At 47.8% G+C, this 13856-nt stretch overlaps 1 protein-coding gene across 1 annotated transcript in view; it reads left to right on the top strand.

Annotated features, from left to right (window-relative positions):
- LOC121287738 (beta-arrestin-1-like) overlaps nt 1–13085 on the top strand; it is a 53650-nt gene extending 40565 nt beyond the window's left edge. Inside the window, exons 11-13 of the mRNA XM_041205627.1 lie at nt 8202–8274; nt 10237–10374; nt 13004–13085. Coding sequence (XP_041061561.1) covers nt 8202–8274; nt 10237–10374; nt 13004–13085 — 293 coding nt within the window. The remainder of the gene's footprint in view (nt 1–8201; nt 8275–10236; nt 10375–13003) is intronic.
- Nucleotides 13086–13856: the final 771 nt, after the last annotated feature.

The raw sequence follows: 13856 nt of genomic DNA, 5'->3' as shown, positions 1-13856 counted from the left end.
AGAATACAATTAGCCAGACAGGGGGCAGCCCTGACGCACTCCTCTTCCAAAGTGTGCTGGACCACATGATCCACCCTGACCAATCCTACACTATCCCAGGCCGCACCACCTTTGATAACATCCACCTGGTCAAGCACATTATCCACTTTTCCCAGAGGACTGGTCTGTCGAGCGCCTTTCTGTCCCTTGACCAAGAGGTGTTCAACAGGGTGGATCACAAATATTTATTTGGGAGTCTGCAAGCATTCAGGTTCAGGACACATTTCATCGCCCGGATCCAACTTCTGTACACTGCCGCAGAGTGTCTAGTTAAGGTTAATGGGTCCCTGACTGTGCCCCTTCACTTTGGGAGAGGAGTGAGTCAGGGCTGCCCCCTGTCTGGTCTCCCCGGCAACCGAGATGGCAGTGGCTGTCGGTGGCACCTCCCTTTGCAGGAAGGAAGATGGAGTGGTGGCAGGGGAAGGAGTGGCAGTACCAGCTGTGGCCGCCTGAGTGACAATGGCGACCTTGAAGGCGGGGCAGTTCTTACGAACGTGCCCCACCTCCTTGCAGGCATGGCACAGCACACCATCCACAGCCCAGAAGATGCTGTGGGCAGCCCCCTCATATTTCACATTAAAGCCCCTCTCTATGCACTCCTCCAGGGCCAAGCGGATGAAAACCTGGCACCGGAAGGAGTATACCCGTCGGAGGTCTGCATCCTTGAGGCTGAGCGGGATCGGTGCAATCCCTGGCCTATCCTCCCCCAGTTGATGGCAGTGGGGGAGGAGGAGCTCACTGGGGACAAAGGGCGGGACATTGGAAATGATGATCCTCTGGGCTGTGGCCTCCAAGGGGTCCACTGCCAGAAAGATCCTGCCCACCGTGAGCCCTTTTCTAGGACCAGGTGCACCGCCCGCTCTGACCTGAAGAAAATGATGTCTTTCACTTTCAAGGCCATGACGATGGCTGAGGAGCCGACCACTCCAGCCATAGCCTTCCTGCAGGCCTTGATTGTCATTTCAGGGTGGGTGTAGCTCTTCACCCCCAGGGCCCTGGTGAGGGGGCAGAAGGGTGAGGGGGTCACGGGAGTAGCAGGGGCTGCAGAAGCAGCTGCACCCACATAAGTTTTCTAAGGCGGCCCCACTACCGGTGACAGCACCACCTCCACAGTCAACCGAAGGCCCGGCTACAGGCGACCCTGTCTCAGCCATAAGGGCTGAGCCACACCCACCCCAAGCTCTATATCCAATGATTTCTCAATCTGGAGAGAAGGGGAAAGGATGGTGTAACCTCCTCCTCTGGGATGACAAAAACAGAGAGGAGAGGAGGGAGCGGGGTAAAGGAGAGGGGGACACAGGAGGGAAAGGGTGGAGGGTAGGTGGATGTCAGTTGGTGGAATGGAGTGTGGATGGGAGCCTCGATGTTCTTCCTGTAGGGGGAGGGCAATGTCTTCACCAGGCAGCCTGGCACCCAGGAGTCAGCCCTGTCCCTCTTCACCAGGCAGCACCAGTTACCTGGACTCAGACACGGTTGGAGCGAGGAGGGGTGGGGGGTAGGGTTGGCAAGATCTTAAACGACACACACGCACACCCCTTTTCCCCCAAGCCTCTGCAGCGGTTTTCTCTCATACCCCTCCAAAACACACAGCTGTCTTCAGCCCCCACTGAACAGAAGTCCAGACACCCACCTTGGATGTTAAACCAAACTGTCCTTGCCTCCTGGCCTCCCTATCCTGCAGCAGCAGTAGCACTTCCTCTTTCTCTGTCTCTCCCCCTTCCCTTTACCTCCCCCCCCCCACCATACCTTTCCCTCCTCCAGCAGCAGGAACAGCCACAGGAAATCCCACAGCAGCAGGAACAGCCACAGGAAATCCCGCAGCAGGAACAGCCACTCGAAATCCCACAGCAGCAGGAACAGCCACTCGAAATCCCACAGCAGCAGGAACAACCACAGGAAATCTCACAGCAGCAGGAACAGCCACAGGAAATCCCACAGCAGCAGGAACAGCCGCAGGAAATCCCACAGCAGCAGGAACAACCACAGGAAATCTCACAGCAGCAGGAACAACCACAGGAAATCTCACAGCAGCAGGAACAGCCACAGGAAATCCCACAGCAGCAGGAACAACCACAGGAAATCCCACAGCAGCAGGAACAGCCACAGGAAATCTCACAGCAGCGGGAAAAGCCACAGGAAATCCTGCAGCAGCAAGAACAGCCACAGGAAATCCCACAGCAGCAGGAACAGCCACTCGAAATCCCACAGAAGCAGGAACAGCCACAGGAAATCCCGCAGCAGGAACAGCCACTCGAAATCCCACAGCAGCAGGAACAGCCACTCGAAATCCCACAGAAGCAGGAACAGCCACAGGAAATCCCGCAGCAGGAACAGCCACTCGAAATCCCACAGCAGCAGGAACAGCCACTGGAAAATAGCATCAGGAACAGCCACTTGAAATCCCGCAGCAGCAGGAACAGCCACTCGAAATCCCACAGCAGCAGGAACAGCCGCAAAAATACAGCAGCTGCAGGAACAGCCATTTGAAATCCCACAGCAGCAGGAACAGCCGCAGGAAATCCCACAGCAGCAGGAACAACCACAGGAAATCTCACAGCAGCAGGAACAACCACAGGAAATCCCACAGCAGCAGGAACAGCCACAGGAAATCCTGCAGCAGCAAGAACAGCCACAGGAAATCCCACAGCAGCAGGAACAGCCACTCGAAATCCCACAGAAGCAGGAACAGCCACAGGAAATCCCGCAGCAGGAACAGCCACTCGAAATCCCACAGCAGCAGGAACAGCCACTGGAAAATAGCATCAGGAACAGCCACTTGAAATCCCACAGCAGCAGGAACAGCTGCAGAAATACAGCAGCTGCAGGAACAGCCACAGCCAGCACCAAGCACAACCACAGTAACAGCCACACAGCTCAGCAGTAATGAGCTGCAGCTGAGCCCAGTCAGGAAGCACAGTCTGGGCACGGGTGTCCTTAGCCAGCTCCTCTCACTGTTGCAGCGCCAGGTTGTGAACGATGCAGCAGGCAGTGACAATGCGTGACACACTCTGTGGGCTGTATTGCAGGGCTCCACCAGACCGGTCCAGGCACTGGAATCTCATTTTCAACATTCCGATGGTTTGCTCCACCCAAGTATGAGTTGCAGCTTGAGCCTCATTGTACCTTCTCTCTGCTGCTCTCTGAGGCCGCCGCTCAGGTATCATCAGCCACATCTTCTGCGGGTAGCTCGTGTCCCAAAGAGCCAGCCCTGCAGCCCCTGTGGACTCTGAATGACATCAGTGATCTGCGACCTACTGAAAATGTAGGGGTCGTGGCTACTCCTGGGAACCATGTGCAGATCTGTGGGATGCATTTGTGGTGGTCAAACAGAAGCTGAACATTCAACGAGTGGAAGCCCTTGCAGTTGACATTGTTGCACACTTGTTGAGACGGAGATCTGATGCCATGTGAGTGCAGTCGATGGCACCCTTCAGCTGTGGGAAACCTGAGATCTGTGCAAATCTCAGCACTCTTGCATCCTGGCTTTCCTGGCCCTGGGCGAAAAGCGCAAAGTTGTATGCCTTCGCATCCATGACTTCGTGGATACGTTTGTAGGTGGAGGCTTGAGATATCCCACAGAGTGGCGTAAAAATTGAGAGATGTGGTCACCTTCACAACCACTGGCAGTGGATGCCCTCCATGTCCCTATGGCGCCAAATCCCGCAGCAGGTGACAGGTGTGACCGACCAGTTCCTTGGACATGTGCAGTCTTCGGCAACACTGGTCCTCGGTCATCTGCGGGAATGACAAGCACTGTTTATAGACCCTGGGTCAGCGATGGCTCGCTGGCATTTTAATAGTGTGCACAGGAGTCCCAGCCACCCCTTCTTCCTGAGGGTGCTACTCTTCCCTCTACACAGCCAGGCACCTCCGTTACTCTCTTATCCATCGCCTCTGCTCTCTGTACGCCACAAGGCATACAGCTAGTTCACCATGCTCCATGATCTTGATGCCCTCCTCCTGCAGGATGAAAGAGAGAAATGTGTGTGTTAGCATGGGTGTACTAGGAACTAAGATAATATCCCAGACACCACCATCACCATCTCTGGGTATGTCTTGTCCCACTGACAGGACAGACCCAGCAAAGGTGGCCGCACAGTGGTATACAGTTGGGAGGGAGTTGCCCTGGGAGTCCTTAACATCGGTTTTGGACCCCATGAAGTCTCATGGCATTAAGTCAAACATGGGCAAGAAACCTTCCACTGATTACCACATACTGCCCTTCCTCAGCTGATGAATCAGTGCTCCTCAATGTTGAGTACAACTTGGAGGGAGCACTGAGGGTGGCAAGGACTCTGGGTGGAGGACTTCAATGTCCATCACCAAGAGTGACCGACCTGGCCGAGTCCTAAAGGTAATAGCTGCTAGACTGGGTGTGCGGCAGGTGGTGAGGGAACCAACAAGAGGGAAAAACATACTTGACCTCATCCTCACTAACCTGCCTGCCACAGATGCATCTGTCCATGACAGTATCGGTAGGAGTGACCAGCTCACAGTCCTTGTGGAGACAAAGTCCCGCCTTCACATTGAGGATAACCTCCATCGTGTTGTGTAGCACCACCACCGTGCTAAATGGGATAGATTTCGAACAGATCCAGCATCTCAAGACTAGGCATCCATGAGGCTCTGTGGGCCCTCAGCTGCAGCAGAATTGTACTCAATCTGTAATTTGATAAACACAATCTGTAACTTCATGGCCCGGCATATCCCCCACTCTATCATTACCATCCAGCCAGGGGATCAATCCTGGTTCAATGAAGAGTGCGGGAGGGCATGCCGGGAGTAGCACCAGGCATACTAAAACTGAGGTGTCAACCTGGTGAAGCTATAACACAGGACTACTTGCATGCCAAACAGCATAAGCAGCACGTGATAGACAGAGCTAAGTGATCCCACAACTAACGGATCAGATCTAAGCTCTGCAGTCCTGCCACACCCAGTTGTGAATGGTAGTAGACAATTAAACAACACACTGGAGGAGGAGGCTGCACAAATATTCCCATCCTCAATGATGGGGAAGCCCAGCACACCAATGCAAAAGATAAGGCTGAAGTATTTGCTATGATCTTCAGTCAGAAGTGCCGAGTGGATGATTCATCTCACCCTCCTCCAGAGGACTCAGCATCACAGATGCTAGTCTTCAGCCAATTCAGTTCACTTCACATGACATCAAGAAATGGCTGAAGGCACTAGACAGTGCAAAGACTATGGGCCCTGACAATATTCCAGCAATAGTAGTGAAGACATGTGCTCTAGAACTTGCTGCGCCCCAAGACAAGCTGCTCCAGTACAGCCACAATGCTGGCATGTCCCCGGCAAGGTGGAAAATTGCCCAGGTTTGTCCTGTACACAAAAAGCAGGACAAATCTACCGCGGCCAATTACTGCCTCATCTGTCTACTCTCGATCATCAGTAAAGTAATGGAATCGTCAACAGTACTATCAAGTAGCACTTGCTTAGCAATAACCTGCTCACTGACACCCATTTTTGGTTCCACCAGGGCCCCTCAGTTCCTGACCTTATTACAGTCTTGGTTCAAACATGGTCAAAAGAGCTGAACTCCTGAGGTGAGGTAAGAGTGATTGCCCTTGACACCAAGGCCCCAATTGCCTGAGTATGGCATCAAGGAGCCCTAGCAAAACTGGAGTCAATGGGAATCAGGAGGAAAACTCTCAGCTGGTTGGAGTCATACTTAGCACAAAGGAAGATGGTTGTGGTTGTTGGAGTCAATCATCTCAGCTCCAGGACATCACTGCAGGTGTTCCTCAAGGTAGTGACTTTGGCCCAACCATCTTCAACTACTTCATCAATGACCTTCCTCCCATTGTAAGGTCAGAAGTGGTGATGTTCGCTGGTGATTGAATGATGTTCAGCACCATCCAAGACTCCTCTTTTCTGAAACAGTCCATGTCCAAATGCAGCAAGACCTCGACAATATCCAGACTTGGGCTGACCAGTGGCAAGTAACATTCGTGCCACACAACTGCTAGGCAATGACCATCTCCAACAAGAGAGAATCTAATCATCGCCATGGCATTATCATCACTGAATCTCTCCACTATCAACAACCTGGGGGTTACCATTAACTAGAAATTCAACTGGACTAGCCATATAAATACTGTGGCTACAAGAGCAGGTCAGAGGCTAGGAATCCTGCAATGAGTAACTCACCTCCCGACTCCCCAAAGCCAGTCCACCATCTACAAGGCACAAGTCAGGAGTGTGATGTAATACTCCCCACTTGCCTGGATGAATGCAGCTCCCACAACACTCAAGAAGCTTGACACCGTCCAGGACAAAGCAGCCTGCTTGATTGGCATCACATCCACAAACATTCACTCCCTTTGCCAGCAAAGCACAGTAGCAGCAGTGTGTACCATCTACAAGATGCACTGCAGGAATTCACTCTGAATCCTTAGACAGCATCTTCCAAACCCACGACCACTACCATCCAGAAGGACAAGGGCAGCAGACACATGGGAACTCCACCACCTGGAATTTCCCCTCTAAGTCACTCACCATCCTGACTTGGAAATATATCACCGTCTCTTCACTGTCACTGGGTCAAAATCCTGGAACTCCCTTCCTAACAGCACAGTGGGTGTATCTACACCACATGGACTGCAGTGGTTCAAGAAGGCAGCTCATCACCACCTTCTCAAGAGCAATTAGGGATGGGCAATAATTGCTGGCCCAGACAATGCAGATCACGTCCTGTGAATGAATAAGAAAAACCCTCTCCTTTTTTAAGTCTGAAGACCCTTAAAGCATCCCAGGGAGTGCTGGCCACCACTTGGTTGGCCAGAGTTTAGTGCGTTGCATGGCTGCCCGAAACCTAACCGTCCTCCACTCCTCTCCATCTTAACGATTGGCGGCAGCTTTGCCCATTGGACTGCATGCAATGATCTCAGCTCAGGCGCAGGCATTCTCCTAAACCGTGTAGCAAGGCTGCACTGTTAGCTTGAACCATGGGGGAGACTGGTCCAAACCAGGATGATGACATTGCAAGGGGCTGTGAGCACCTCAATCAGTGACTACCCCACAGTCAGCTTTCGCATGGAAATTGTACAATGTGCCCAGTCATCCGATTGTTCTGCAGTCCACTAAAACGCTCATTAGTTTGTTGTCTGTGCCCGAGGGATGAAAAGCTCTGGAGCATTTAGTGGCACTTTCAGGCCTCTGCGTTGCTTGATTGGGCAAATAAGCTAGAGGCCCGATTCCCAGCATGTCAATGTGGTGGCACCTGAACTGTCTCAGCTGCAGAGGAATGGTCACTTTATACAAGGTTTTCCTAATGCGGGCTTCCTAATGCTTCTCTCCTCCCCCCTTCCCACAAATGTTTGTGCACTACCATCAACCACAGTGCAGCCTTTGCCACTCCCTCAATTCAGCTCAAACGCAGTGCAGCCCTTGCCTCAGCACTGCATTGCCAGCCAGCCAGGAAAAAGCGACTTGCCTGTGCCCTCACTTGAATGCGCGGTGCCTCAATCTTGAGGTCCAACAGGCGACCTTCGCAAGCCCTGAGCAATATTGCTGTGCTCTCACCTCCGAGTTCCCCTCGAAGTGCAGCCTGCCAGGTGCATGCCTTATAAATGCCGTTGTGAAACACACCGGCATGCAACCATGCTGATATGATTGGATGATCCAACTTGAGGGGATGATTCTGGCGAGCTGAGCTTAAAATGATATGCAGATGTATTACAATGAAGATCCTGAAGTGCAGCTATGGGAAACGCAGCCTGCCATTGACGGGCGGAGCAGACAATTGGAAACTGGTTTCACAATGTTGTGAAACCAATTTTTAGACTTCCTGCCATGTTGCCTGCTCATGCCTACCATAACGCCAGTGGGCAGAAAAAATTCAATCCATAAGTTCATAAACGCTGCCAAGATGCTCCCTTCTCAATTAATTAATTAAAATAGATGCCAAAACGCAGATCATGTCAAGGTTATATGGGACATTGCTTTGCACAAATAGTCTGTTGTGTTTTCTCCATTACAACAACTTCAAAAGTACTTCATGGTCTTTAAAATGCTTTGGGACATCCTGTGGCTGCGATGATGCGAGATAAATGCAAACTCTTTCTTTCTTCATACAGTGAACATGATGGTGTATCTTTGAACTGTTCACAGATTCTCAACTGTATTGTCTTTGCCCTCAGTTGATCAGTTTACGTCAGTGGTGCTGTTCTCGCATGACACATACAGCCTGGCAGTGGCTCAAGAAGAAGCGGAGTAAGTGAAACACTAAGTCCAGTTCAGAACACTATTTTGGTACAGCTTCCTAGTAGCAAGTTGTACAAGCGAGACAAGAAATGTTTGCTCAGTATGTGACCTTTTCTTTCTTCGATAAAGGCAGCAGGTGAAGAATTTGTACATCCCAGTCCGGTTCTCAGCAGTTTAACGGCCCAGACACAAAGAAAATAAATGCACACCTCTTGAAGAGCAATGTGTTTGCATTTCTGTGTAACCTGTTGGCCTCTGGCCTGCAATAGGTCAACAGTGTTGAATATAATTCTTACTCTTAATAATAACAGATTTGAAAAGCTAGAGACAATAAAATGTCTGACCATTAACTTTGTTTATTACTGTTTTGAAACATTCATCTTAAGACCACATTCTGAGCGGTACATGCAGTGCTACTTAATTCTAGTTGAGTTTTACCTTTGTTCAATGCTTTATGACCCTTAGGTTGTTCGACGTACAACCCAATCCTGGTCAAAATCCTGTTATGATACCTTCTCCACAACCTTTGTTTCCAATGTTTGTTCTTCCCAAATTAGTGCCTTTAGTCCTTGAGTGTCATTGTGATCAAAATGTAAGGACCAGGAGTTTCAGCTCGGGGTGCAATTGGGAAAGCATGCCCAGAATACACCGGACACTATGCCAGTGTTGCAGAGGTGCAGTTATGCCTAAGTTTTCACTTAAAATAAGCCCAAAACAAAAATCTCCCCAAATCAGTACGATCAAGCAGCGTTATCGGTCGCAATTGCTTATTGATTGGGGAGGCATTGGCATAGCAGTGTCATCACTGGACCGGTATTCCAAAGACCCAGGGTAATGCTCTGGGGACCCAGGCTCTGAATCCCGCCACAGCAGATGGTGGAATTTGCATTCAATAAAAATCTGGAATTAAAAGTCTAATGATGACCAAGAAACCATTGTCAATTGTTGTAAAAACCCACCTGGCTCATTAATGTCCTTTAGGGAAGGAAATCTGCCGTCCTTACCTGGTCTGGCCTACATGTGACTCCAGACCCACAGCAATATGGTTGACTCTTAACTGCCCTCTGAACAAGGGCAATTAGCGATGAGCAATAAATTCTGGCTGAGCCAGCGATGCCCACATCCCATGAACAAATATTTTTAAAAATTGGCCAAAGGGGCTTCAAGATTACAGAATTGAACTAATTAAAACTGAAGATCTGTTCAAGTACTTGCTGCAATTGGTCTTGTATACCTTAAAATGAACACCAGTTCAGACCAGTACTCTTATTTCCCAATATTTACTGCTTGTTCCCATTGGGAGAGGAAGAAACAGGTCCATTTGTGATTTCAATTAACTGTTGGTTACAAATTAATTTAAAGTAATTGTAGCATCAGTATGTGAAACAGATCTGACTGCTGACTGCTGGTCACTGTAGCTCATCAACAACAGATCAAAGTGATCATGGGTGCCTGTGCACCTGAAATTCAGGCTGCAAGATGGTAAATGCTCTGAATGGGCCCAATCAACAGAAGCAAGCCATGCCATCCAGGGGGGTATAGCCACTTTTGTGGACAGGGACTGCTTTGGATGAATTGACTTTTGAACCAATGTAAAATATGGAAACAATTATGGGCATATTTCACTTATGCTTTAAATTCCCAGATCCTTTGCACTATTTCAGTCAGTTCCACCCAGTGCAGAAACTCCCAGTCAGGCTGTTTATGTTTATGGGAAGTATTTGGATTTATTTACAGCATGTGTTTGAAGTGCTTCTGAGTCACATTTAACATGTTTACAGGTTATACTTGTAGAGATGATGGGGTATATTTGGAGTGCTTAAATGGTTTATTATCAATGTTTATGGAGTATATTTGGGTGGTTATGGACAGTATATAGTAGCTCTAGGACTTAAATGGGGTTGCAGTATGTACAATATGTGTTTGAAGTTTGTGTTCATTTGTATTTCACTTGTGTTGATTCTTAATCAGTGAACAGGTGGCTCCAGGTTCCACTCTAAAGAAGGTCTACACACTCTATCCTATAATTGCTAATAACAGTGAGAAGCATGGTGTGGCACTGGATGGCAAAATCAGACATGCGGACACCAACTTGGCTTCTACCACTATGTAAGATGGAGCAGGTTTTATAGTGCAATGAGTAACTCACGGGACAACATTTTCTTTTGAAGATCCATCTCTTACATGTAAAATGTTCCCTGTGTTTGTGTTGGGATTCAGGTATGTGCAGTGAACACCACCTCATTTAGTCATCAGCAACAATTTTCAGCCCCCTTTAACACAATTAATCTATTCAAATCATGTGTAGCATTACAGTAATGGTGGAGAAAGATTTCTGAGAATGCAAAACGGAGTTGCACACAATGGAGTCCTCACTCATGAGATTATGTTTTGGTGTGGGGACTTCAGTGTGTTCAAAGAATTTCAGTGATGCATGTACAAATTGTAACACTTATTTACATGCAAGTTGTGATATTCATGTATATGTACACAGTCGATATTTGTGTACATACTCTATTGTGCTGTTTATGTATATCTGCAGTGATATTTGTGTTGATGTTTAGTTGCAACTACAATTAGGTAGAAATTACAACACAAAAACAGGCTGATTGCCCAACCAGTCAGTATTGTATTCATCCTCCAAGCTAAAAGTAGTCCTCCTGCAGCCCAAATCTTTGCTCCCATGGCTGGTAGGTAGAGTCAGGATATTTCATGCTCACTGCATCCACCTCAGGGATAAGAGTGCCCTGAATGGCGGGATCTTCATCCTGGGGGTTGGATATTGGACAGAGTCAAGACCGCCGCTCCCGGTTGCAGATCGAAGGCGGCCACAAGGGCTGCCATTTGTCAAAGCATGCTGTTTAAAACAGCTGCCTCTGTTCCATGGGTCTTTGTCCTGGTTATTTTTTAAACATTAGGCCCTTTAGCTCTCACCCCTCACACTCCATCACCACTCACCCACTCCCCATGTCCATACATGTCAACCCATGCCATCTACCCACCCCCAATGGCCCATCACATCCTCCATGCCAACCATGAACACTACCCACCCCCATGGCTCTGTATAACCCCTATACCAACTTAGCCCCAACTCATGATCCACCCATCCCCATGGCCCCTTACAGCTGTATACCAACTTAATGCCAACCCATGCCCTGGCACTAGTTTCTAAATTGGGTTGTGATGCAGCCATTTTTGGCCACTAATAGGCCCACTATGAGGCATCAGTATAGTAGGCAGGGAGCATATCACATTTCTGGCTCTAAGTGTGGGACTAACCATAATGGTAAAGGCTAAAAGAATCAGATGCATTGCCCATGACTGAAACAGCAGACCTTTGGTCTTTTGCATATGCAAATAAGGAGCCCAACACCTGTTTGAAGCCCCCAATGTATAATTTGCCTTGACACAGGGTGCACTCATTACAGAAACCCTATGCAGCTGTAATATGAATATTAGTGGGAAATATCTGACTTGATGAGGGTCACTTCTGTGTTTGTTGGCATACTAAGCATTTGCCAAAACTGCAGATGATGGCTGTGGTCAGTATGAAGCACTGCCTACTTGATGTATTTCTGTTAACAGTGTTGTATGGCCAAAATAACATTGGAACTTCCTTTATAGAATACCTTTGAAGAATTCTAGGTGTCCAAAATGCAGAAACCTACCTCTAATTGTAATATGGAAGCGATTGACCCCCTTGTAAGGTTTTCTGAACCTCTTTAAATTTGATGACAAATGTCATGTTCTGACTGCAGTTGAGGGATGGTGTTGGCAAGTGACCTGTCCTTAGATTTTCACCTTTGCCACTAATGCATTTAGACTATTCATGCTTGTTATCTAAGGTGACTCTTTGCGATTTCCTCCCCCCACCGCCCTCCCATTGTGAAAGCCTTACTCTTCTCAACAGATCCTCACAGCAACCCAGCTAGATGGAAGCCCAGGAGTGCTGCATTACTGGCACTGTGGGTACATTTTCAACCCATTCTCTGCCACTTTCTTGGTGTGATTTAGGCAGGCAGTGCAATGGTTGGCTGAGGATGAACTCAACCAACAGTGTTGGAGTACATCAATCTTTAAAATCTGAGAGGAGGAGGTGCTGAGTTGGTCTGTTTGAAGTTTTCAAGATTATGGAGGGAATCCACAAAGCTAATTTAGGCAGATTGTCCCCTATGATGAGGGGTTCAAATCCAAAGGAATACAAGTTAAAAATAAGGAAGTCCAGGAATAGGCAGAGAAGTCAGGGACATTTTATTATAAAATCAAAATATTATAAGGGTTATGTAATTGTGAAATAAATTATCAGGAAAGGGTATTGAAGTGGAGGAGACCAACAGACAGCAAATTCAGCTATCTCCGAATCCAGGTGACTTGAAGGAAGTGCAGGTCAGAGAATTACAATAATTGTGTTGCAACCCTAACTCAGACTCCTGTTCCCTTAAGGCCCTATGAAATACTGGGACCCAGTGATTGATGACTTTACCTGTGAATATATTGATGAAGTGGGAAGGGACTGAAGGACATGAGAGTCAGTTTTCACCCTCTTAGCTCTATTAAATTCTTATTACAAAGCCCTGTTTTTTGAAACAGGTGTGTGGAGGAAAGGCAACCAATTACCCCATGGTTAAAAAAGGGTTAAATTATTAAGCCTGTAGAGGCTTTTTCCTCTTTCTATAAATGCTTTTTTCTAACGTCTGTCTTCCTCAGAGGAACTAACACTGCCATTTTGTGTTTCCAGCTTAAAAGAAGGAATAGATCATGACGTTTGGGGAATTCTCGTCTCCTATAAAGTAAGGGTGAAGCTGGTTGTATCTGGGTAAGTGTCACACACAGAATTTCTCTTCCTTATTCTCTGAGATCTCTTCCCCAGTGACTGACCAACATGGCTTCCCTGTTACAAAGAACTCCAGGCAACTCATGAGTGCAATTGAGTTAAAACCCAAATATCTTATTTTGTTTGAAAGGGATTGAAATGTATTACAATGTCAAATGAACATAAGACTTTCTACACTAAGATAAAAGCAAAATACTGCAGATGCTGGAAATCTGAAACAAAAACAAAAATAGCTGGAAAAACTCAGCAGGTCTGACAGCATCTGCGGAGAGGAATGCAGTTAACGTTTCGAGTTGAAACGTTAACTGTATTCCTCTCTGCAGAAGCTGTCAGACCTGCTGCGTTTTTCCAGTTATTTTTGTTGTTGTACAAGACTTCTACATACTGGAGATGAAATTGGTCCACATCAATCGAATAGAATGGGCTCATTGTGAGTCAGGAGCTCACTGCAAAACTCTAAAATAATTTGGTACGAGGCTGTTTAGGGTCATTGATGGGGGTCAATTTCACTCTCACTGTCAAGAGATGACACAGCTTCAAAGGTTGTCGGATTATACTATGCTGGTTTCAACCTTCCTGAAGGAAGCAGAGCAAACTCTTACAGTGCTCCCTCCTCCAGCAACATCATTTGGGAAACACAGGGTTTATTGAGAGGGAGGAACTGAAAGAAATCAGTATTAGTAGGGAAATGGTGTTGGGGAAATTGATGGGATTGAAGGCCAATAAATCCTCAGGGCCTGATAATCTACATTCCAGA

The sequence above is a fragment of the Carcharodon carcharias genome, chromosome 2 (genome assembly GCF_017639515.1).
Source record: "Carcharodon carcharias isolate sCarCar2 chromosome 2, sCarCar2.pri, whole genome shotgun sequence".
In the NCBI taxonomy this organism is placed as follows: Eukaryota; Metazoa; Chordata; class Chondrichthyes; order Lamniformes; family Lamnidae; genus Carcharodon; species Carcharodon carcharias.
Note: the sequence above shows the minus strand (reverse complement) of the source record. Positions and strands in the feature narration are given on the sequence as shown.